Source organism: Dipteris shenzhenensis, chromosome 10, assembly GCF_047967505.1.
Source record: "Dipteris shenzhenensis isolate YYH24624 ecotype China chromosome 10, Dip_SZ_1.0, whole genome shotgun sequence".
Taxonomy (NCBI): Eukaryota; Viridiplantae; Streptophyta; class Polypodiopsida; order Gleicheniales; family Dipteridaceae; genus Dipteris; species Dipteris shenzhenensis.
The window spans coordinates 52861384-52887850 of NC_141605.1; the positions used below are offsets into that span (position 1 = coordinate 52861384).

The following is a 26467-nucleotide window of genomic DNA, read 5'->3' on the forward strand; positions in this document are numbered from 1 at the left end:
GATCCAAGACACTTACAAAGGGTTATTTGGTGATGAATCATCCCATCAAGATGCACCAATTGGTAGCCAAGGATCAACATCAGCAACAACTACTTCCACCTCCCCACCTTGACAAGGACACCACCAAGAAAGAAGACGAAGACAAAAGGCAACTAAGCAAATATGGGTCCGAAAGGATCTATTGAAGGCTCAAGGAGACTTTGAGGGTGAATCATATTTTTGGATTCCAAAGAAACCTCAACATATAAAGCCACCCCCTCCTCTAAAATTCAAACCTCACCATCACCAGCCACCCCCTCATGTAAACAACAAACCTCAACATCAAAGAAGAAGACGACGCCATCCAACAAGGAAGGAACATTACCAATGGGTTTCCACAAGACTACTCAAGGCCTAGGGATATTACCTTGGCAACTCTTATATATGGGTACCCAAGCCTCACCAAAGCAATCAACAGCCCATTCATGCTTGCGCTAAGCCTAAATGTACACCAGCACCATGGCAAAAGCAGGACTAGAGCCCCAAATCTATCAATACAAAAGCATCAACGAGTGCAAATGCACCAATAGTAGTCACACAAAAACCTACTCTGCAAAGATGCTAAGAACAGCGAGAACCTGCTTGCAAGGACAAGGGAAAAGCACCAATGTAGGAGGATCATATGCAGAGGAATTCATCTACCTCCTCTCGAGTAGTTACACAAGAAGCTGTCTCAAAAAGGGAGGCAGTAACACAAGAACCTGCTCGACCGCAAGTTTATCAAAAGGCATATCAATTTATTGCATCATCTTCAAGGCAACTGGCAGCAACACAAGAATGTGTCTTGAAAAAAGAGACAGTAACACAAGAACCTGCCAAGACAAAAGATGAATCCATGTTGGGAGCCACACAAGAACCTTCCTTACTAAGAAATTCGGCATCTATCATCAAGGAAGCTATGCAAGAATCAGCCACACAAGTAATGCCCATCACAATGGAAGTCCCACAAGAACCTTCAAATGTGAACAATGAATTATCTTCATCCCCGACAACTTTCTCAGTGAAAACTTGGGCCCAACAAAAGCAAAAGATCTTTGAGACATTGCAATCCTACTCACATTTGATACATAGGACATATATCACTTTAGAAGTGGTACATGTGGGAGATAGCAATGCTCAATGATGCAACACCGACAATAAGAAACATGCCAACAATAGATCCACAAGAACCTTCTCCTAAAAATGGAGTAGCTCCACAAGAACCTATTGCTGCAATCAGGGATCTCAAAGGACTTCAAGCAACGTTGTTGTCAATAGGATGACTACTCGACAAGAAAGATCTCCAGTGATGTCTTAGTGACTCTCCTTCCAAGTGATTATCAGATCCAAATAGCTATACAATTCATACTCCTCTGTTAGTCTATAGAATGATGTTCTTGCTAGGGTCTGGGACATAGTTGGTCAATATGTCACATGTGGAGGTCCTAGGTGAAAATAGGACTAAGTGAAAATAGGCGGGCGATCCTCTTTAGGTTCTCAGCGCATGGCACACTCAGTAAATCACAAGTACATCAGCCCAATGGATCCTTGGTCAGGAAGATAAGCTACAACTAAAGAAAGTTGATACACCAGTCAGCATTAACAACACACCCCTTTAGTAGAGCCAAAACAGAATAGGGCACTGACTTATGCCTAAGTCATCAAGCTATTGAATTTGAGTTCACACATGGAATGACAGTTGGTTCTCCACAAGCAGCTCTCAAGGATGCATTCAACTCCAGGGTGAAGGTGATTACACCAATATGGGTTTGGATGAGTTCCTTGTGACCCTCAAAGCCTTTTTCACATTCCTTTACTAACATCACCTTTAACTATCTAACTTCTGCTCATCCTCTTTTCTTTATTTTTCTTTTCTTTCAGTTGTAGTTTAGAAGCCTTTCCTAGAATGCCCCTTCTATTAACATCTTTAGCCATAGTCCTCATTTTAGGGGTTTGTAAAGTGCATTATTAGACTCCTCTCGATTTGATGACTCAAACAAATAAATCTTCAGATTGTGCCACAACCTTATTGGGCTCAAATACTTCCAATCAAAGCCCTCAATGAAATATAATCCATAAAATGGATGTTAAAGGAACTTCAATGCAAAGAAGCAAGACAAAATGTCATGCACAACTCTGGACATTCAAACATGGCATGTCAAAGACATAGTCTGATGCGAATCCATTGGAAGTCCCACTCAAATAAAATATGGGACCTAAGAGGAGTATGAGAATGCACTTACTTTACTAACACTAACACCACTAGGATCTTACATCAATCCTTACCCCTTAGACTTTTTCTAAAATTTTTATTATTCCTTCTTTGAATGGTCACAAGTACTCAACTTGGCTCACACAAATCCTGAGGTGCTAGTTCTAGAAGAATCACTCATCCATATTTCAAGCAAGCATTCCATAACAAGGAGCCACTACATCCCTCTACTACAATGGACCAAAAGAAGATTCAGCCCGATGCACACAAAATACTACTTCGCATGATCTTCATTGACAATGCTCCAACAACCATAATGCACACAATCCAAAGGGCTCGATTGAGATCAGGAAGGGGGGCATGTTAACAGATTGGTTAACAATATGCCACCGCTTCATTGTTGTATGCACAATTTGGAATACAAGCTCCCTCTTCTCTTTCAAGAGTGTCTTTGGGTGTTCTTGTTACCTTTGTCTTTGCCACTCCATCTCCCTTCACTCTCTTCTTCCCTTTTGCTTCTCCCTCCCTTCTCCCCTCTCTTCTCCCTTCTCCCCTTTACCTCTTTCTCTCATGGAAACACACTGCGACACCGGTTGAGTGACACATGCGAACGGCTCGTGCCTTGCATTGCTCTCACAAGGAGTAGCTTGGAGTGGAGGCTCCATCGGTATTCCTTCAAGATCCCCATGACATGTGAGTCACCGTAGAGACTACACAACTCCTTACTCCACTATTGACTCAAAATTCACTTGTGGCTTAATGTTTTTTTTTAAATTATCTAAGAATCCATATGGTTGTCTATATTCCTAGGTAAATTGATAACAAGTGGGGAAAATAGGCATTACATGTCTACCCAAACGTAACTATGATATTATAACACCACCTAGTTTGTTTGGATGGTGGTAGGTAAGTGAACCCCGACCTCAGAACTTGGACTGCCTGAGGATTCGACATCTCTTTTCAATATTATGTTTGTCAAACTCAATTTTATTTAAAATTCTTAATTTTGATTGAAATTTTCGCAGACTCTAGTTGTTGCATTTTTCAAATTAGATGTCTCAAACATTTTTTCCTTATATGTTTCCCTTTTTTTACTTTTTATCCAATTGATGGAATTAATTTTATGGCTCAATTATTGATGGAACTTTTTAATCTAAACACACACATGTGTGAGTGTGCATGCACATTTCTTTTGTGAAATCTCTCTCTCTCTCTCTCTCTCTCTCTCTCTCTCTCTCTAACTTGAATAGAGTTGTTTTATAAAGTGAAAATTTACTGACACGAAGTTTTCTTATACTTTGACTAGTATTAACCTATGAATATACTCACCTATAAAATAATTCCAAATTTGAGGTTTGGCTTATTCCCCAAACATCCAAATTCTAGGAGTTTTATAGCATCGGTTCCAAGCTCCTAGTTTTGAAAGCACCAAATCACAAGATTAGGTTTTCTTAGCCTAGGTTTATTCCAAATTGTAGATTCTAGGATTTTGGGAAATTTTTTATGCTTGTTGTGATGTATAGTGGATCATGTTGAGATTTAGGCCTTTTGGATATACGATATATATCCAAATATTCCAATTATTGAGATTGAGCTTCTTGGAGATATTGATATTTCATTGGTTAACTTTGATTTCCCTTCATATAAAATGCTTGTCATGAATTCTTTATACAAACTATTGATCAATAGTTCTTGTTAGCATGAGCTTGGAAAAAACTAATGTCAAAATTTTGAAGCACCACTTATATCCTATCTTATAAGAAATTGGCCGATAATGAATGGACTTGGTTAATGGACTCATTTTCCAAACAATTTTAATTGCTTGTGGACTGCAAGTGGATGCAATGTTTTTCCTTCTCTTTAATCGGGGATAGCAAGGACATTCTCCGCCTTCTACCAAAATTGTTAATCATGGGTGTGGAATACCCCCCAGGGTTCTATTTATTATGGGTGCAGACTTCCCCCCATTATACACGAATTTCCATTCTTTCATTTTTAAGGGTGTGGAATACCCCCCTTGTATCTTTATTAAAGAAAAGAATCTAACTACCTCTTGTATAAATGGGATCTCCCCTTGTTAATTGTATTTTGATGCCCCATCTTTTGTAATCATTTTAGAATCTTGATAGGTGTCTTGTTCTATGGTATAAGCGATAACAAGCTAGGGTTTACAGGCATTACATGTCTTCCCTCACAAAACTATGATGTTCTAACACATTGTTTTGTCTGGATGGTGGCAACAGATGTAAGTGGACCCTGACCTGGGAACCTAGACTACCTGATGGATTCAACACCCTTTTCGAATCTTGTGTTCCTAGAGGAATCGAGCTGGATCTCCCCTACCATTATATCTGGGAATCGAGCTGGATCTCCCCTACCTGATGGATTCAACACCCTTTTCGAATCTTGTGTTCCTAGAGGAATTGAGCTGGATCTCCCCTACCATTATATTTGGATAACTTCCTAGCTTTCTAGTAATAGAGTTTTTAGATTGCCCTCTACTGTCATCATATCTTTCTCTGATGTGTGAATAGGCTTGACATCTTAGGAGTACATGCCTAATACATGTAGCTTTGTAGTAATAGAGTTTTTAGACTGCCCTCTACTGTCATCATATCTTTCTTTGATGTGTGGATAGGCCTGACATCTTAGGAGTACATGCCTAATACATATGTTGCTCCTTTTCCACCTCCCCTGTAGGGTAGATTTTGCATATTCTTTCTTCTCTTGGGACCCTAGGTCTTCTCCATCCTCCCTTATTTACCTCTAGGTCAAGTGAGATGGTTCTCATTTTGCATATTATATGGGTTTCAAACATTGACATGTCTTCCCCAAGGTATTTTTGTATCCCATAGCTATCTATTAGATTAATTTCATGTTGGTAGAACTACATTTTTTGCTAAGTCTTGCCATAATTTTTGTAGCATCTTCTATGTTACTAACTCCCTAATCTTGCATGCATCCTTTGGTATATTAGTAGCTATTATACCCCATAATTCCATCCATTTCATCCCATCCTGGTGCCATCCAATGGTTTGCATAGTTCCAATGCCTTGTAAGTTATCCTATTGGCATCCATGTTTTCAACTTTGTTGAGATAAGCCATGAATTGGCATAATGCTTCCCCTTCTAGAGGTATCATGTCCAAATCCTAGCCAATAGAATGGGGTAGGGTGTCCGATCCTTAACCCCCAATTCCCCTATGAGTAATCTTTTATGTAAAGTTTCTATCCTTTTCCTAGTAGGTCCTAGAGAGCCTGGAAGCCCATGCTGGACACCCATAAAGGATCACAATTTGTACAAGCATAGTGTATTGAAACTTCGTCATTTTCCTCCTACACTTAGCTTGGAAGCTATACAAAGCTTTCAAATCCCGTAGGATTCTTTTTTCTATACATGCATTCCACTTGTATAAATTCCAGCCATAGATATTTATATGAGTTGAGTAGTTTATTGTGAGTCTGCATCATCGTGACTTTTATCTTGGCTATGTTGACATGCATTCTTGAGTGTTTGTAGAAGTCCCCTTGTATAAAGAAGAATACATCATCTATGTAAATAAGCAATAGCAAAGCATATCCTGCAATTTCAACACCTTCTTTGCCGTGTATTCTCATCCAATCTTCTAGGTCATCAATAAAAAGACCATAAAGAGTTGGCAAGAGGGGCATCCCTATTTGACCCCTATGTCATTGCTTATGAAAACTTTATCTTTGGAACATGACCCATCCACAAGTGGTTGTGCTAGCTTAGCTAATACTTTCTCGCATCTCCCCGTTACTAGCCTTGTGTGCCTAGAGCCTTCCCATTTGCTAGCTTTTCTACGCCTTCCATATGTCTTCTTCCATTATGATGTTGTTTGTTGCTTTGATGAAAAAGACATGATTTATTTTATCTTCCCCCTCCCTTTTGTAAAGACCTTTGACGAGCTGTACCATGTCTTTGGATGTTGCTTTCCTTTCCTTAGGTTTGTTGTCGTGCAATTTGAGAAAAAAATTCTTCACGTTTTTTTTTTTGCCTCAAAACTTTCAAGCTACTTGCTTTTGAGAAATATTTTTTTTGGTTTCTCACCACCTGTTCTGTCCTCCTTCGCAATCTTCTCTACTATTTTTCAAACCCTTTTTGCATTTTGGCATTCATGGTCATACTAATGATTGCATGGCATTCCAATGCTCCTTCCCTTGATTTTGAAGTCTTGGTCATGCCAATGATTGCATGGCATTCCAATGCTCCTTCCCTTGATTTTATCAAAGCCCTTTTGGGTTGTTACCAACAACATATCTACTATGTATATGTTCACTTGATGGCAAGTAGATGATATTTGATCTTCTAATAGTGTTGCCTCAATATCCCCCTCATAAATGTGAGCCTTTTTGTAATCCATTCTCAGCCTTTGTTGCGCATCAATTCTCTATTTTTTAATAGCATTCTTTGTTTATACGATGCCTAGAGACATTGCTCATGATCGGACTCGAGGCCTCTCCCTCAATCTTAAGGAATTTGAGTATGTGCCTTGCATGCAAGCCCATGATCACATATAGTCAATTACACTTGATGCTTCAGGAGTTTGTATACTTGATTTGGAATATGGAGTGCCATTACAAATTTGCAATCCAAAGTATCCGCACATTAGAAGAGGCACCTCCCCATTTGGGTGATTTCTCAGGCAACTCTTGATGTTCTTTTTGAGCCCTTTTATTCTTCATCATCCTCTTCTATTTCTTCCACCCATATGGGGTCTCTCCCCTCCTTTGTAATGATACTATGCATTGAGCCTGTTCTCACATTGAAGTCCCCTATCAAGATAATTGCATGCTCTTTAGAAAACATGGCTATGTCCTCCCTTAAATGCATAAAAGAGTCTTCCCAGGATACATGACTATTGCATGCGTAGATCAGTGATGACAGAGGTGAAAAGCAACATGCTTTCCCTCTTTTATTGCTATTTCCAACCACATATATTGCTTATGTGGGTATTCTTTTATGACCTTGGCTGTCTTTTCAAATGCCATACTGATATAGTATACTATTGAGAGAGAGAGAGAGAGAGAGAGAGAGAGAGAGAGAGAGGATTGCTACTTGGATGGCAAGGTAGCAAGAATGTCAACCTTGGAAGGACTGTAGCAAGAATGTGAACCTTAAAAGGACTAGAGGGATGGAAAATGAAGCACATGCCCACTTTAAGGTGCCATTCATTTGATAGCACTTAAGAGTATTATGATGCCAAAAATTGATATCTTTTATTTGGCATTGATGTTTCTTTTCTCTATGTTTGATAAGAGTGTGAGTATCAAGTGATAGAGTGTCTCTCGCTTATTTTTATTTTCTAAGATATTGTATGGGTTTGAGAGGATGAGTGGAATGGATCATTGTAAATACCATGTGTATGAATGATAAATACCTTGGTATGGGGTGAGAGTTATTTGTGAATAGGATATTATTGGGTTTTTAGAAAATAAGAAGAGTGAGTCATATAAAGAGGTGGGTCTCATGTCTATGTGTTCCAATAATGTAAGAGAGATCACGTGCCAAGTTTGTGGAAGGCATGTGGAGGAGTGTGAAAGAGTGTGGATTCAAGAGGAATCCTTCTAGAATTCCTATGTGGAATAAGGAGGATGTGGACATATGGAAAAAAGAGGGTCCCTATGGGCTCCATGTAGGAAGACCCTTGACTCTCTCAATATTTTAAGGCTCATGAGCATCATTTGATGGGACACATGTCAAGAGTAGCCAAAAAGGACATGGATGGTGACATACGGGTTTATGTGATTGATGGGGAAAGGAATCTACAGGCAGCAATTGTAAATGGGTGAAGGAGGGTGACAAAATCTCTATAAAAGTAGCCCTCCTCTCCCTTGTTCAACATCTCTTCCACCATTGAGCCTTATGGTACTATAGCTCTAGTCTCATCAAGCCTCTTCCAAGAGCCCTCTCTCTCCCTCTTATAGATATCCTCTTCTGTAGACTCTTGAGTCCATATCTCTCTAGTTCATTCTCTTTCTATGAGTAGTTTTGGAGCTCCCACTCCCTCTTTTGAGTTGCATTTGAGTAGAGTCTCACTCTATTGGTAATGAAGGTCACTTCAGGTTCTCTCTCTTGAGTGTCTCTCCCCTTTTTCCATTGCTTTGTTATTTCTCTTTCTACCAAAGTTGCTCTCTCATTGGGCCAACGAGGATGATGAACATTTTCTTCAATTTTGAGTGATGTCCATGCAGTGTGAACCCACCCTTTAGAGCCGATTCCCATGGATCAGTACACTCCATTTCCCATGAGGAATTCAACGGGTCATTCCCTTCGGCTAAGTAGGGGAATTTAGCCATAAGAGAGAACAAGTGGACAACTCTTAATAGCATGACATGATTCATTTCCAAACTTGTTGGGTCATTTCCTCCTCGAGGGCCCATGTAAAACAGGAAATCAGAAGTTGTTCCATGAATTTCGAGTGGCGATCGATGCCAACTTGTGGTGGTGGTGCAGAATGAAGAAGAGAGGCGATGCTCCCATGGCTAGAAACCGTGAGCAACCCACAGCTCACCCCTGACACAAACTAACCGTAGCCCAAATTTGGAGCAACAAAAGCACTCATTGTGCATACATGTTCCTTGAAGGGGCCTCTTCCTTATCTCCTAGGCAAACTCTATGGCACTTGGATCGTTGATATAAGTCCGAGCATGGAGGGAGAATTCTCCCAAGCCGGCATCGGTAGAAGGAGTAGGTGTTTTTTCATGATTGTTTGAACCCTTATCAGTATTTTGGTCATAACTTCCTGTTTGATGCTCCAGTTTTGACGAAACTTATGACAAAGTGAGGATCCTACTCTCCTAGTCACTAAGACAACATCCTAATACAACACTAAACTAAGGAGGATGCAACCTAAGTGCAAGCATGATGAAGAGAGTGCTCATGACATGTATCTCAAGTCAATTAGGTTCCAAGATAGATTAACTTGGACTCATAAAGAGAATCTTGAGATAGTGCAAAGTGCTTGATTGATATTACTTCAAATGAACCTCCCTTTTATAGGTGAGGGTACTTACATCCATTTTGCTTGCTCACATGTGGGATATCTCCTCCATGCCATGTGGTAGCTTGTCCTTTGCTCATACCTTTGCTCTACAAGTGCTCATGGCACCACAACTCTCAACACCTCCCCTTGGTGCCATGATCCTTTGGCTACTGCAAGGTGGTCAGATGTGAGTTACATTCCATCACCTCCCCTTAGTGCATGCATGCTACTTAAGGTGGTCAAGTGTGGCTTCTACATGTCAATACCTCCCCTGGGTGCTTTCATAGCTACTCTCAAGTGGTCAGGTTTGATTACAAAACATAATAGGCAAGGTTGGCAAGGTTTTTGCTTTTCAATACATTCCATTGATGTCACCTTTTGGCTCATGGCTTGATGATGACTCCACGTAGTTGACTTGTTGATTCTTCAATCTGCAATCTTCTTCCTTGTGTCCCAGCTTCTTGCAATGGTGACACTTTGGTTTGTTCTTCAATCTGCAGTCACTTTGATAGTGACCCATCCTTCCGCAATGGTAGCATTTCACTGATGTTTTACTGAATAGTGCTTGTTCTTCATTATAGCTGTTGTGTGTTGATGTCGATGTTGATGTCGATGACTTCAACTCTCTTTCTTTTTCGAGAAGAGAGGATACACATTCTTCAAACTTTGGATCTGGCAAATTCTTCAAAGTGGTTGTCAATGCACTATACTCTGTAGGCATGCTTTTAAGGAGAATTGCAAGTGCATCTTTCTCTCCTACTTTTGCATTTATGCCCTCTAGTTGAGTCATAATGCTTTTGATTTTGTTGACAAATTGTGCCATGGATTCATTGAAGCCCATGTGCATACCATAGAATTCAATCTTAAGATGAATTTCTTGGTTTTTGGCTTTTGCACCAAACACTGTGTTCAACTCATCCCATGCATCCTTGGCATGATCTTTAGAGTCTATATGATGAATTATGTTTGGACCCAAGTGCAATCCGATGAGTGACAGTGCTGCTTCATCTTTTTCCTTCCAAGCATCATTTTGTGCAGTGGGTATGTCTTCTTTTACAATCTTCCAAAGCTTTTGGTGCATCAGAAGATATCTCATTTGTGTAGACCATGTGTGAAATCCATCCCCGGTGAACTTCTCAACAGTTGGAGTGCGGATTGCCATTGCAAAGGTCTTACCAGTTTGATGATACTTTCAAATCTGGCAGTGTCTAATTGCATACAGAAAAACTGAGTTGACAGGTGCGTAGAGCTCGAAAAGACGATCACTTTTCCTTTTTGGAGCGTGTGCAAATTCTTCCTAGATTGCAAGTTATGGCTTGTTGGAGCTTTTGTGAAGAAGAGGGGTCTTTGATGATGTGGCACAGGATTTCACATGTAGAATTCAAACTGTGCTTACAAAGGGACTGTGCTTGGGTAGCACTGTAGTGACCAATTTCCCCAGTTTAGTTAACCACAGTTACTTAGGCTGTACCAGGGTTTAACTGACCTGAACAGTTAACTTAACCACAGTTAACATTACCACCTTATCTTGCCACGTGGCCCTTTGTAGACTAGTGGCTTATCTGCCACGTGTCTTCGTCTTTGGCTGCCACGTGTCCTAAGGTCCAACCTTAGAGAAAATGAAAGGAGAGCTTTGAGGGCAGCTTGCAGACGACGGCGACGAGGAAGACGAAACGGCGTCGACAGCGCAGAGGAGAGTCCGATGCTGCTAGAGCCGAAAGCAGCGGCTTCTGTGGACAGTCTTTAGGCCGTAGGTGTCGAGGGAGCGTTGCTGGAGCGTTGGACACACAGAAGCGTCGGACGCACAGAAGCGTCGTTGGAGCATCAAGGAAGCTTTGGTCTAAGACTTTGAGGTGCTGCAGGCATAGAAGCTCGGCTAGCCCGTGTCATCATAGGAGCGAATGGCGGGGGAGCTCAGAAGTCGTCGCATAGAGGCCGCCTTGCCTTGAGGGTCATAGAAGGAGTCAGCCGTTGCGATCGAATCGTTGATGACTGTAGTGGAGGGCATGACAAGGCTGCAATCGTCAATACCAATGCTCCTTAGCTCGTTGAAGGTTATCCGTCGGGTCACTAGGAGCATGAAGGTTGTCGGCTAAACGTGAGAGTTACTGCTACAGCTGGCTGAGACGTAGGAGGTCATTGTTATGCTATTGATGGAGCTTGCTTGTGAGTCGAGACTTCATTGCAGAGTTGTTACATTGGAGAGTCGCCTATGTCTCTCACTCTATTTCTCATGGAGTAGACTTTCTCTCAGCAATGAATACTCAAGAAACACTCTCAAATTCTCTTGCAATATCTTCCTATCTCTCTCTCTAAGCACAAAGAGTGGACTCACAAGAGCTCTCTCTTTTCCACAATGGAACTCTCACAAAAGAATTGAACGGAAATCTTCAACTCTCATGGATGGAATTCTTTCAACGGGAGAATGAAAGAATGAACACTAAAAGAGAACACTCAACCTCAATCTAAAAACTAATATAGGAGAACTAGACCTAAGCTCTGATACCATGACAAAGTGAGGATCCTACTCTCCTAGTCACTAAGACAACATCCTAATACAACACTAAACTAAGGAGGATGCAACCTAAGTGCAAGCATGATGAAGAGAGTGCTCATGACATGTATCTCAAGTCAATTAGGTTCCAAGATAGATTAACTTGGACTCATAAAGAGAATCTTGAGATAGTGCAAAGTGCTTGATTGATATTACTTCAAATGAACCTCCCTTTTATAGGTGAGGGTACTTACATCCATTTTGCTTGCTCACATGTGGGATATCTCCTCCATGCCATGTGGCAGCTTGTCCTTTGCTCATACCTTTGCTCTACAAGTGCTCATGGCACCACAACTCTCAACAACTTATATGTGCATAGATATCTCTTTAAGATGCATCATCTTAAACATTCAATTTCTATATCTAATGTTAAATTTAAAAAGTTATGAGTCTTTGTATGTGATTGTTTATTTTCAGATAACTTTTACCCCCTTCGAATAAAATGTCCATAACTTTTCAACTGCTTCTCTATTTCTGACGAAACATAGATCAATGTGAAGCCCATTTCAAGACACATCTATACATGTACTTTAATATCTGATATCATCTCTTTGTTAGAAGTTATAGGTCTCAGTGTTTGATGACAGTTTGTAGAGTGTTTTGAGCTACTTCTAGAGGTATCTATGAAGGAGGTGCAATGTTTTCTCGGAACCTACCCATCCGACCCAAGCATCTCCTTCAAATCCCTTGATATATATTAGTTCATGTCATATTGAGCCGCAATATCTTCTTTCAACAACATACCGCTCTTCTCTTTTGGTGCAGACTAGCTTGATGAGATTACAGCCTTTCCTTCTCCCTTTGCTAGACTACAAAATCACTTGGGATGTTACCATCTTCATTCTCGTTTATGGGAAGAAGGGGAAGAATATGTGGTGTGGTTTCTTAGCATCAAAGATTCTTTTTAATTTCCCCTTTCCAAGTGATAAAGATCTCTGTCACTAAGTTTGGAAGCAGAAGGAAGCTAAGAGGTGTGTGAAGTTTTATTACCCCCAACTTCATGTCACATCTTTTGGTGGAGACTACGGGTATGTTTAGTATTGGATTCATCCCACCTTACTAAACAGTCTTAGGTGTAGTGGATTGCATGTTATGCCTAGTATAGGCATGTGTTTTCGGATGTGATAAAGAGGATGCTTGGAAGAATCTCCATTAGAAGATATTGCAACCCGTTTAAAAGAACTATAAGATTTTTTTGAAGGTGATGCGAAATATTCGCATAGTCATCATGATCATATCATTTATATTTGCACTCTTGAATATGTTTGTGATCGACAGCGCCATCAAGCATAATGATAGATTGGGGTTTGATTCATGCATTGGCAGCTTGGTGTGAAGAAGAGTTGAGTCTTTGGGTGGTTTTTTACTATAACGGTGGAGTGGTGATTCTCAATGCTTTAAGCTTTTTTTGCTATGCAAATGATGAAGAGTACAATATCATGAAGCTATTATGTGCACTTCCAATTGTAAGAAGGGTGATTCTTGAATGCATGTATGCACAATGTTTTCACGATGGTGGTTGGTCTCTTATTTTTGAAGATTTGGTTGAGGATCACGTTGTGGAGACTTTTGAACAAGTGGTTATGCATAATAAGTTGGTCTTGGTATACTAAGGCTTTGTGGGAACTTGTTTAAAGCTTGCTTGGAATATTGTTTGGATCTTGGTGCTTCCTTTGTGTGTTTCATCATCGTGAAGATCCCAGTGTTTCGAGAGACCCCAGGAAAAACCCAAAGTCTTATCTTCACGATTTTGTTCGCGACGGATGCTAGCTTCCTGGATGTTCCATGAAGGATTGGGCAGAGATGTTACTCAATTTTCTTGAAGGTATAGCCTTGAGTTGGCATGAGGCCTTGTCAGACTCTACCAAGGAGGGATGGAACCAAGTTGTGGCTACAATGAAGCTGGGATTTGGGAAAATGGAGTCGCCAAATGCTTTGATGTTGTAGTTGGACCGGTTCTATCAAGGAAAGGGTGAGAAGGTCTTTGCTTTTGCAATCCGATATGAAGCTTTATGGATAAAATATGAAAGGGCAGCTTTGTGAGCTATGGCATCTGCATCATTAGTCCCTCAAAAGTCTCTCAGGGATGGAACACTTAAAGATGAGCAAATTTGTGATGGATTTGGAGCCTCGTCTTCACTCAAAAGCAATGAGTAAATATCCAACAACATATGTGGAGGCACTCTGCATTATGGCCAAGAAAGAAACTTCTCTACAAATTGAATCCTCTTTTGTGTCTTCACTAGCTTCAACTTCTAAGCTGGAGGTAATGGAAACTCCTTAGTTACCAAAGTCCTCAGGGTTAGTTTATAATATCTCACAATTGATGGCAGAGTTTGCTGTTTTGAAATTGCATTTGGTTAATGCATGACAACCTTGAGCACCCAAGAGTGAGGATAGGCCTCGAGATAATAAGAGTGGGGTCACTTGCTTTAAATGTAATGAAAAAGATCACTATCACCTTGAGTGTCCTAGATTGAGAAAGAAAGAAGAAAAGGAAGTATCCTTGATAGAAGCTTATTTAGGGGATGAGGAAAGGGAGATAATGATGGCTAAACAAGGGTGTGGTAAAGCAAAAGAAGAAGAAGGAAATGAGGAAGAAGTAGATGAGGGACATCGGGATAGTAAGAAAAAGAAGGCATCTAGAAGGAGAATTAGCTAGTCAGACTTTCCTTTACGACAAGGCATTGGAAGCTATTACCTATTGTCCGACCTTAAAGAAAAGAAAGCTTATGTCACCTTTGGTCAGTTACTTGCTTTGTCTCCAAATCCATGGAAAAAATGGGAAAAGCTAGCAAGCACAAGGGTATCAAAGAAGAAAAAGAAGAAAGATGCCATTCCTGTTGTTCAAAAGGTAGATATAGATGTTGGTGATGATGTGCCTATGAATGATGCGATAATTGGTGGTCAAGTGATTTCTGATGTTTACATTGATGGAGGTGCATCAATTCCTGTCATGAGTGAGAAGACCATGAAGATCCTGATTTACAATACTCTAGTATTACCTCTCCTTATTGCACCAAGTTGGCTAACAACACTGGGGTAAAGACCTTGGGAGTTAAGCTAGAAGTGGATATATGTGGAATTTCTGTGGCGACTACTTTTCCGGTGATGTGCCTATCCAGCCATTGATTGTGGGAAGGCCTTTGTTACACAAGGTGAAAGCTATTCAAAAGTGGGATACTAGGGAATTGATTTCGCAAGGAAAGTGCACTACAACATCAGAAGCCGCAAAAAGAAAGTTGTCAAGGAGGAGTCTTCAACATCAGAAAGGTCGAGCTCACAACTCCCAAGATCTTTACCCTAGTGTTGTCAGCCAACTTGATGCGATAAGGAGAGATAGTACTAAAGTATTTTAATCAGCATCTTTTATGGTCTTCTCACTCATGATATTAATTGATGCACCTCTATCAATGTAAACATTAGAAATCACTTGACTATCAATGATCACATCATCCACAAGCACATCATCACCAAAATATATATCTACGTTTTGAACAACAAGAATGACAGCTTTCTTCTCTTTCTTCTTGGATACCCTTGTGCTTGCTAGCTTCCTCCACTCTTTATGTAGTTTTGGAGACAAAGCAAGCAACTGACCAAAGGTGATATGAGATTCCTTTTCTTTAAGGTCAGACAATAAGTCATAGCTTCCAATGCCTTGTCCTAAAGGAAAGTCTGACTGGCTAATTCTCCTTCTAGATGCCTTCTTTTTCTTACTACATCGTTCCTCTTCCCGATGTCCCTCATCTACTTCTTCCTCATTTCCTTCTTCTTCTTTTGCTTTACCACGCCCTCGTTTAGCCATCATTACCTCCCTTTCCTCCTCCCGTAAAGAAGCTTCTATCAAGGATACTTCCTTTTCTTCTTTCTTTCTCAATCTAGGACACTCAGGAAGATAGTGATCTTTTTCATTACATTCATAGCAAGTGACCCCACTCTTATTATCTTAAGGCCTACCCTCACTCTTGGGTGCTCTAGGTTGTCGTGCATTAACCAAATGCAATTTCAAATCAGCAAACTCTGCCATCAATTGGGAGATATTATGATCTAACCTGTAGGACTTTGGTACCTGAGGAGTTTTCATTACCTCCAGCTTACTGTAGAGAAGCTTTTTTATTGGTCGCAATGCAGAGTGCCTCCACGTATGTTGTTGGATCTCTACTTATTACTTTTAAGCAAAGACGAGACTCCAAATCCATCACAACTTTGCTCATCTTTAAGTGTTCCATCCTTGAGAGACTTTGAGGGGCTAATGATGCAGATGCCACAACTCGCAAAGCTGCCCTTTCATATTTCTCCACTTCGTATCGGATTGCCAAAGCAGAGACCATCTCACCCTCTCCTTGATAGAACCAGTCCAACTACAACATCAAAGCATTTGGCAACTCCACTGCCCCAAAAATGTCAGCTTCATTGAAGCCACAACTTGGTCTTAGTCCTCCCTGGTAGAGTCCAGCAAGGTCTCATGCCAACTCCAGGCCATACCTTCAAGAAAATCGGAAAAAAACTATGCTCGATCCTTCATAGACCATCCAAAAAGCCATCATCCTCGAACAAAATATCTAAGATAAGACTCCAAGTTTTTCCCTTGGGTCCCCCAAAACACTGGAATCTTCATCATGATGAAACACAAAAAGGAAGCACCAAGATCCAAAAAATATTCCAAGCAAGATTCAAACAACTTACCATAGAGCCTTAGTATACCAAGACCAACTTATTATGCATAACCACTTGTTTAAAAGCCTCCACAATGTGATCCTCAACCAAATCCTTAAAAATAAGAGACCAAACAGCACCGTGAAAACATTGTGTGTACATGCATTCAAGAATCCTCCTTCTTACAAATGGAAGTGCACATAGTAGCTTCAAGATATTGTACTCTTCATCATTTGCATAGCAAAAATAGTTAAAAGCATTGAGAATCACCACTCCATTGTTATAGTCAAAAACCACTTAAAGATGCAACTCTTCTTCACATCAGGCTGACAGTGCATGAATCAAACCCCAATCTATCATAGTGCTTGACAGCACTATTGATTCACCAACACATTCAAGAGTGTAAATATAAATGATATGATCACGATGACCGTACGAATAGCTTCCACGTCACCTTTAAAATCTTATAGTTCTTTTAAACGGGTTGCAATCTCTTCTAGTGGAGATTCTTCTAGGCATCTTCTTTATCACATCCAAAAACACATGCCCATACTAGGCATTACATGCAATCCACTACACCCGAGACCGTTTACTAAGGTGGCATGCATCCAATACTGAACATACCCGACGTCTCCACCAAAAGATGTGACATGAAGTTGGGGATAATAAAACTTCACACACCTCTTAGCTTCCTTCTACTTCCAAAATTAGTGACAGAGATCTGGGAAAGGAGAAATAAAACAGAAACTTTCATGCTAAGAAACCACACTACATATTCTCCCCCTTCTTTTCGTAGACGAGAATGAAGATGATAACATCCCAAGTGATATTATAGTTTAGCATAGGGGGAAGGAAAGGATTAGTGGAGGCCATGATCTCACCAAGCCAGTGTGCACCAAAGAGAAGAGCGATACATTGTTCAAAGACAATCTTGCGGCTCAATGACATGAACTAATATATATCTAGGGGTTTGAAGGGGATGGTTAGGTCGGATGGGGAGGTTCCGGGGAAACATTGCACCTCCTTCATAGATACCTCTAGAAGTAGCTCAAAACACTCTGCAAACTATCATAAGACACAGAGACCTATAACTTCTAACAGAGTCATGATATCAAATATTAAAGTAGATGTGTAGATGCACCTTGAAATGGGCTTCGCGTTGATATAAGTTTCGTAAGAAACGGAGTTGAAAAGTCATGGACATTTTATTGGAAGGAGGTAAAAATTGTCTAAAAAATAAACAGTCACACACAGAGACTCATAATTTTTTGATTTGACATTTGATATAGAAATTGAATGTTTAGAATGATGTGTCTTATAGAGAGCTTTGCACTGATATAAGTTTCATCAAAATTGGAGCATCGAGTAGGAAGTTATGAACAAAATACTGATAGGGGGTCAAACAATCATGAAAAATACCTACTTCTTCTACCAATGCCGACTTGGGAGAATCCTCCCTCCATGCTCAGACTTTATCAACGATCCAAGTCCCATAGAGTTCACCTAGGAGAGAAGGAAGAGCTCCCTTTGTGGCTTAGGAAATAGATAAACCATGTATGCACAATAAGCATCTGAAAAGAAAGCCTTCATTACTACTTTCCCCTTTTTCCCTTGTATTTGTAGTATTTTGAGTTACATTTGAGTTCCACACTCTTCCATACTTCTCCACATGCTTAGCGTGTGATCTCTCTTACATTATTGGAAACACATGGACATGAGACCCACCTCTTTATATGACTCACTCTTCCTATTTTCTAAAAACCCGATAATAACCATGTATGCATAATAAGCATCTGAAAAGAAAACCTTCATTACTACTTTTCCCTTTTTCCCTTGTATTTGTAGTATTTTGAGTTGCATTTGAGTTCCACACTCTTCCATACTTCTCCACATGCTTAGCGTGTGATCTCTCTTACATTATTGGAAACACATGGACATGAGACCCACCTCTTTATATGACTCACTCTTCCTATTTTCTAAAAACCCGATAATAACCCATACACAAATAACTCTCACCCCAAACCAAGGTATTTATCATTCATACACATGGTATTTACAATGATCAACTCCACTCATCCTCTCAAACCCATACAATATCTTAGAAAATGGAAATAAGTGAGAGCCACTAGGCTATCACTTGATACTCACACCCTTATCAAACATAGAGAAAAGCAACACCAATGCCATATAAAAGATATCAAAATTTGGTGTCACAGTACACACTCAAGAATGCCTCTATGGCGCCTATGGGTTGTTTTCTAGAGAGAGTGCTCGAATGGTTCATACGTGCGAAATTAATTGGGTATCAATGGCGTTTAACGCATCTAGGTAGCCAAATGAGTCCAACGATTTTTGTTAGACTCGTTTGGCCACCGCTGTGCTGGAGGTACTGGGCAATATGCCCAACCGATCAAAGGCGTCCAACCTCCATGTCAATCAACGTCCAGTTTCGTCCCCATCCAATGTGAATCAATGTCCAACCCTCCCTCTTCAACCTCAATTAGCTCACATGTGGATTGAATGGCTGATGTCCCTCCTGCCACCATCGGTGCCCGCATTTCCGTGGCGTGGAAAGAGGCCCTATGTGTTGGCCAAATGTGAGAAGCCAATACTTAGGGTCTGTTTCCACAGTTGATCGATGTAGTGCCTATTTAAGCCCACTGCGGTTGAGCATTTGGGCCACAGGCCGTGGTGGGAAGAGAGTAGAGGCACCCTGAAGCAACCGACAGCTCGAAAGCTTTAGGAGGACGTCATGAATTGTCTCTTTCAAAGCTCAAGCACTTGGGTGCTCAAATGAGTGCACAATTTTACGAAATGCTTGATGCGCCACTCGTTTGCTCAAACTGCCACCGCCATAAATTAATGTCACAGGGGGAATTGGAGCAAGGACGCATCGCGCACACGGGTGCGCGCATTTGTGCCTATGGAAAAGAGCCCTTTAGGCTGGTTTCACACACAACCGCGAACAAGTAAAAAAGGGAGGTCTCATCCAATGATCTTTGAGAGCCCATGGACCTTCCTTTCACACATCAAGCCGGACGGGCGGTGGAAAATCTGATGTGGAAGGCTCACGGATGCTTTTCAAGGAGAAGACGTTTGACAGCCCAAGGCCGCCTGCAAGTATGTCCGCGAGACCCAAACGTTTCAAAAGTGATAAAATCAAACAAATCGCGCTTACCACCGATCTACCACACCATTGGTCACATGAATCGTGCCCGTGTGTGAATTGACTTGCGGACGCGCGCCCATTTCTTGCGCAGCCTCCAGCCGTCCGCGGTTGTATGTGAAACCAGCCTTAGATAATCAACTTTGTTTTTGGCGAACCGATGTGGCTTCTAACGAAATGCCACGTTGGCAGGCTCTTCACGGTCTTAGGACAACACTAACTTGTAGAGCTTGCACCGATATGTCCTCAGCAATCTGCAATTCGATTTTGTGACGAAGAGGCACGCATTGGAGAAACAACTCGAGCAATTGACAACAGAATGGGAGCGAGTAGGCATCTTCAGCTACTTTTGAGCGAGCTCGCGGTACGAATTTAACATTTAGCCTCTGTCCGATCCTTTTAATGGGGCGTTGGAGCCTTACGGCATCTGAATTTGGCCTTGCAATCTGAATGCTATCGCAGGTTTCTGAAGGTGGCGAAAGCGATTCTCATGAAACGCCAAGATTCAATAAAGAGTATCGGGCTCCCGACAGTGGAAGAATGGTGAGCTTTTGTCAAAATCTGGACGTTTCGCGATGCAAGTATCCTACGCACCATTCGCTTCAGCCCCTTCCTAAAACAAATTCTGATTGAACGCGACTGCTTTCTGTCACGATATAGCTTTCACTTTGCTGATGAGGATAATTATCGTCCTCTTGCTCTTTGGACCTTATATCTTATTCCAATTGTGGTATTTTGTCATGAGTAGAGCGTTCTTCGCGAACCAGGGACACCAAAAAGTTCGGCCACATTGTCATCTTCTCATGAATGGGAGGCTTCTAGCGGTCACACAGGAAGTGATGACAAGGGTGAGCAGCAGGATGATTCCTTAACAGGTCCAAAAGAAGTGATGTGCTTGTGAATGTGACTCTCTGTCGCTACTCAAGTCCATGGCCATAAATTACAGCCAATAAGCAAGAGAAAGTCTATGTTGGGAGTTTAAAGTCAATTTTCGTTGGGTAAATGGCCGGCCGCTATGCGCGAGGAGAAGGCTGAAAGGCTTGCTTTACTTTCATTATAAGTGTGATATAAAAGAGACTATGTGGCTGGTTGAAGCTCTCTATTACGAATAAATGTGAGGGCATTCCTAGCAATTTTTATTTAATGCATTAGGGCAGAAGCTTCTAATGCTACTTGATCCGAACACATTCCAGTTCAACTCTCCTTATCCTAACTGCATGTGTCAAATATGAGTCAATTCATCGAGGACCAAGGTTTGATGCTCTTATGAAGGTATGCCAAAGCAGTTACTTATGTCAACTACTTTTTGCCATACAGGTACTTTGTATCAAGCTGCATTTGCAAATGTAATTCAACAGCTTGATGAAAGCCATGCACGAGTGGCAAGCCTTGAAAAAGAAGTCAACTTTTTGAAGGAGGAGAAGCTAAAGCAGGAATATCAAAACAATGCTTATGTACAACGGTGCTTTTTTGTCCATGCCCACTCTCCTTTATTCCTCTCATTGAAAAAGACCTCTACATTACATAAGAAAAAGCAGAAATTAGAATTTGGGCCAAAAGCAACCTAAGCTGGATATAATTCCCATGGTCGAGCGTATCTCAATCGTGATGACCAAAGCAAACTATAGAAATTATGTACGAATGCATTTCTGTAAACATGCTTGAATAAATCAAGTGCTTGACTTTTAATGTACAGGGTTTATGAGACATTCAGAAATGGAACCTTGTGTGGGCATATGTAAATGAGTTGCAGCCTGATATAGTGGCTCTGCAAGAGCACAATCAGCATATATATGCAGGCAAGACGGGTCACTTTGCTGGGTATGATATATTGAGCATTCTTTGAGCATGTTCATCACCCTATGGTGTCTTTAAATGAAAAGGATGGCAGATGGATCATTATTCAGTGTCTTATTTCAGGGCGAAATACTTGAATTTGCCTCGGTTTATGCTCCTCAATCTTCTCATTGAAGAGCACAAATTTGAAAAGCTATGCAGAAATATCCCTGGAGGCAACATGCATTTCTTTGTGGGGATTTTAATAATGCCCGCTAGGTGGGCATCAACACCCATGATGAGTACAAAAAAGACATAATAACCATATACATCACTATAGAGAGAGGAAAGATCTCTGAGGTGAGGTGTCGATCCGGAGAAGGGGGCATCACTGTGTGAGGCTGTTGTGGTGGCATAAAACTTATGGAGTGCTGGCACTGGTCAGCATGTGTGGCCCACTGTGGTCTCCTAGTTGTGGCCCTGCGACGAACAAGCGCCACTGTCACCCTTGTGTGTCATGTCTTCGGTCTAGTGAACATAGAGGGGAGGTCCCCTATGTGATCTGCGCCTCAGTCTCTGGTGAGATTGTCGTATCTCTGGCTGGGTCCTCGTGTCCATCATCTCTGTAAGTCTGTTGATCACTGCTATCTGGCTCGAAGAACTCAGTGATCATGCTCTGAGAGGAGTGTGACTGGTTCCATGATCACATCCATGTGTCCAGAGCAAAGACTCCCTGTGTCAAACAGCCTTATGGATGACGGCCACCAAGCATCTCTAATCTAGGTAGGAAAGGAGACTGGATAGGGGTCCGAATCCATCCCTGAAGAGATAGTGTGATCTCGTGGGGTCTGAGAGTGAAGTGCTCTTCTGACTCGATCTCGTGGTGATCGCATAAAGTGCAGATATGATCCTCTTTGGGTATGCCCTCGACCACTCTCAATATGGAAGCGATGTGATGAAATGAGGAACTGTCTGATCGATATCCCCAATGAGTGGGCGAGGTGGATCCGTGTATATCTTGGCAGATTGATTAAGCCCTTTGTTGAAATCCACAGGCAGTGATCTCTGTAGAAGGTTAGCTTGACAGGGAGGTCCTGGGGTGCCAACTAGGTCCTAAATGTGTGTGATTGTAAGAGATCCTCTTGGATGACCTGGTTCATGTCGTGATATGTAAGTGGGATGGAGGAGCCTCGATGCTGTGCTAGAATGGAGGTAACCTGTCTATGTGGAGTCCCAAGCTCTCAAACCATCTGCATGTGTGTGCATACCCACACCTCTGATCACCCTCTACTACCAGGGCTATGGATGAGGACAATGTCAATCAAGGAAGCCTATGTCACCCTGTGGTGGAAGAGCCATACTATCTGATGCGGTAGAGATATGATAACTTGAAACGCCACATCGAGTTGTAGCGGGGATGCTCCAAACTTAGCCAAGACACTCTGGTGTATGACCGAGGGCTTACTGTGAATCATCCATGATAGCATGAGCACTTGAAGCCTCTCAACTCGAGCCCACTCTATCTCTGATAGGTCTGGCCCCCAACAAGGGCTGCCATACGTATGCTGGATGAACCAAAGAGTCACAGAGGAGGGTTTTGGTCTAGGGGTCCTAGAAATGAGAGTGGAAGAAATGTTGCTTGAGTCTGGCCAATGTTGCATACCCCCATGTCGGCCTTGTAGTGCTATCCTAGGGTCCCAATAAAGGTCTCAAGCTCATCTATGTAGAGGACAAAGATACGTGACAACCTTGTTTGACCCCAATGGTGCTCATGATCTCCTCTGTCCACCCTGTACCTGTCATAACCTAACTTGATACTCTCTCATACAGTGCCATGTCTGCCCAAGCGACCTCCTGTTAGAAAATACCCAACAGAGGGTACACGCAGCGGAAGACTTATAGTAATGCCCAGGAGCTCACACAGTGTGCGGTGTGGGTGTGGAATCACAGACTTCTTTACTTATGTGCATACAATAGGTGTGCAGACTCATCAATAGACAATGAACCAACCAGATAGAGAAACCACCAAAATATATATTTCCGTCCACAACTATGGACACAATACAAAAGAGACAGATCCAGAGTCCCACCAATGGTGTGGTCCTCTGATCTTACCACAAAGTCCTCCTACTATCTGCTGGCTATCTCTAGACTCGAGTCCGCGTGCTCCACCTCGAGCTTCTGTAGACTATTCGTCCAGATCCCTTCCACCTTGCTGTCTTTGCACCAGCCTAGGTGGGCAGCACTCTGAGCTAGGTCTGCAGCTCTACAGCCCACTTGAATCCTCCTAGAGAGAGAGGCCCACAGGTGCCTGTTCTGCTGCTCCTTCTGCTCCCTGAACTGCTGCTGCAAGTGATGTGTTATGAGGGCACAAAGGCCCTCCTTATGTAGGCCCAAGAGCCTGGCCAGCCAACCGACCCAGCAGCCCTAGAAAGGGCCGACTGCTGGTCAGTTCAGCCCCCTGCCCCTGGCCGACCAAAACCGACCCCCTTGGGGTCAACCTACTGACCAGGCCGGGGTTTTGCCAACCTCTGCTCCCCCGCCTTGCCACGTGGCCCTGCGCCACTGTTTGCCTCCATGTGAGGCCTGTTCCAGCCTGCTGTGCTGGCCTGCCATGTGCTTCTAGTAGGCGCCTATGAGCCCTGCATGTATCGCCTCCTGCCAGGTTACTTTCTAGGCCCCAAAGCGCTGCTGTTCCTGCTGAAGTCATTGCACCTTGTCCAGGGCTTGCTGCAGGTCGAGATCCTGCCTGCAACCCTTGCCATTCGGGTCGCCTATTACGTGACTGCATCCTGCCATGAAGGTGCCTTGAGCTGCCTCTGCCAGGCCCTTCACTAGCACCTGGGTACCATGCTTTTGTGCTTAGGTTCACCCCCCCCATGCTCTCCTCATATGGGGGCTTACAGATGGGGAGGTGACCATTCCAACACCCCCTCTCACCGACACATCTCGGCCCAATGCCAACACGTCGATGACGATGCTCCAGTAACTCCCTGGTCGTAGTCCTCTGGAACCTTTCGGTGTCGAAATCTTTTCCTGGCTTTTCATCCAGTGGCTCCTGCTCCACCAGGTCTGGTTCCGCTTCCGCACACCATCCTGGTACACAGGTCCAATTCTGGTAGCACCTCCTGGTACCACCTCCTTCAGTCACGTTCCCGCCTCTGAACTCGAGCAATCCAGCCATCACGATCTTCCAGTCGTCCCCCTCATAATGAGTGAACAACCTGGAGTCTTCCAGGCACCATGCTCTGAGGGTCTGTTTCAACCCGTCCTTCCTTTGGCAAGGTCTGCAACCAATGAATATTTCCAGATAACCTGGACCATGAACTCTCGCTGAGTTCTCAAGCAGGTACTCTTCTGGCTTCAGTACTCTTTGTCCATCACCTTCTAGCAATCTGCGTCCAAGATTTGAAGAAGCACCAATACTTCCCCTTCTGCCTTCGAAGAAGGCCAATTCCTTCCAATCTCTTATCACCTAAGACAAATGAAGAGCAGAATCTCTCCACAGCATGCTATAAAGGCTCAAATGCAGAATATCAAATACATACCAGACTGTTGTACTGCCTGAATGTTCGCTCTGAAAGCAAACCCTGTACCTCAATGAGGCACCTACCAAGATCCTGTGTAATCCTGTAATGTCCCCTTCTGAAATCCAGCATCCATCTGACCATGAGACCCCAGGGCCTTCCATGGAATCCATCCTCGTGTCAGTGTCAACAGCCACACACCTGGAAGGTACCAAGCGCTCCATGCTGTCCTTCACCTTTACAAAGGCATCTAACTCCTCGTCGACCCACATCTCTATGTCAGACATCCTTACTGTGATTTCTGGATCAACATATCTGACCTCGGTAACACTCGGTGATGTCACCAGGAACAACTCTTCGACTACCACATTTGCTTTGGCCTTTCCCTCTGAATCTGAGTCAGACTCCTTTTTTAGATCTGCCTTTTTCTTTCTGCAGTCCTTTGCAAAATGTCCGGGCGTATCACAATAGAAACACTTCTTCTTGTGCTCTCTCTTCGAAGTCCCCTCGTCGTCAGAGTCGTCTTTATTGGACTTGCCACCGTTAGGCTTGCCCTTTCCTTTCCCAGCAGAATCCTTTGCCAGCATCGCCTTGTCGTCTTTGTCCTCGTTGTAGAGCTTCTCCCGAGCTTCCTCCTGTAGAAGTAATGGACACAACTCCTCAAATGTCAGAGGTTTGGTCCTCTAAGCTGCTGTCACAGCCGTAACAAAGCTCTTGAAACTCCGAGGCAATCTCCTCAGTACCATCAAGGCCAGATGGCATGAGTCTGTCTTCTGACCAATTGCTGCCAGCTGATCCCGCACCACCTTGACCTTCGTCAAATGGCTATGTATCGTATCGCCTTCTTCCATATCAAGATTGTAGAGTTGATGCTGAAGAAGCACAATCCGGGAGGTATTGTTTGTCTCGTACAGATCTTTCAGTGTGGCCCACGCCTCTACTGACGTCTCGGCCAGTTGGATATGCAGAAGAACAGAGTCCGCCGTAGTCCCTATGATTATTGCCAGGGCATGGGCATCTCTTTCTTCCCAAGCTTCAAGCTCCTCTCTGTCTATTGCCATGAGTACCTCCCCTTTACTGTCCTCCGGCTTCGACTCCTCTCCCGTGGTCAGCTTCCACAACTTCCGAGCCACTAAATGACTCCGGATCTTCACTTTCCAGATCGGGTATTAGTCCCGTCCAGGTTCCCAGACTCTCCAAAGTTAGGGATAGTGAAAGAGAGAAAACTGGAGGAGGAGGAAGGGAAAGCAGGGGCTGAAGAGGCTGTAGAGGTCGACATCTCTGCTGTATATACCACTCAGCAAAGTCAACCAAACTCAATTTCAGTAAACCAGAACTCTGAACGCACCTGACTGAACCTGAGTCACCCTCCTTCTCGCAAGGGCACAATCCTCCAGTCGTGGAAGTCGATTCCCTAGAGCTTCTGAATCAGGGTCGTCCTTCAGCAAGGTCCCTGCCTTCAGGCTCCCACACCAGTGAGCCTCCTACTTGGGCTCTGATACCATGTTAGAAAATACCCAACAGAGGGTACATGCAGCGGAAGACTTAT

General features: G+C 42.7%; 1 protein-coding gene across 5 annotated transcripts in view; it reads left to right on the plus strand.

Moving 5' to 3' along the window:
• Nucleotides 1-19757: 19757 nt before the first annotated feature.
• The window catches only part of LOC147897970 (uncharacterized), a 196590-nt gene continuing 189880 nt past the window's right edge, over nucleotides 19758-26467 (plus strand). For all 5 annotated transcript variants that reach the window (XM_087380521.1, XM_087380520.1, XM_087380524.1 and 2 more), the window contains exons 1-4: nucleotides 19758-19979; nucleotides 20078-20158; nucleotides 20364-20463; nucleotides 20933-21077. In XM_087380521.1, the coding sequence (XP_087236647.1) occupies nucleotides 19935-19979; nucleotides 20078-20158; nucleotides 20364-20463; nucleotides 20933-21077 (371 nt within the window). In that variant the 5' untranslated portion in view covers nucleotides 19758-19934. The remainder of the gene's footprint in view (nucleotides 19980-20077; nucleotides 20159-20363; nucleotides 20464-20932; nucleotides 21078-26467) is intronic.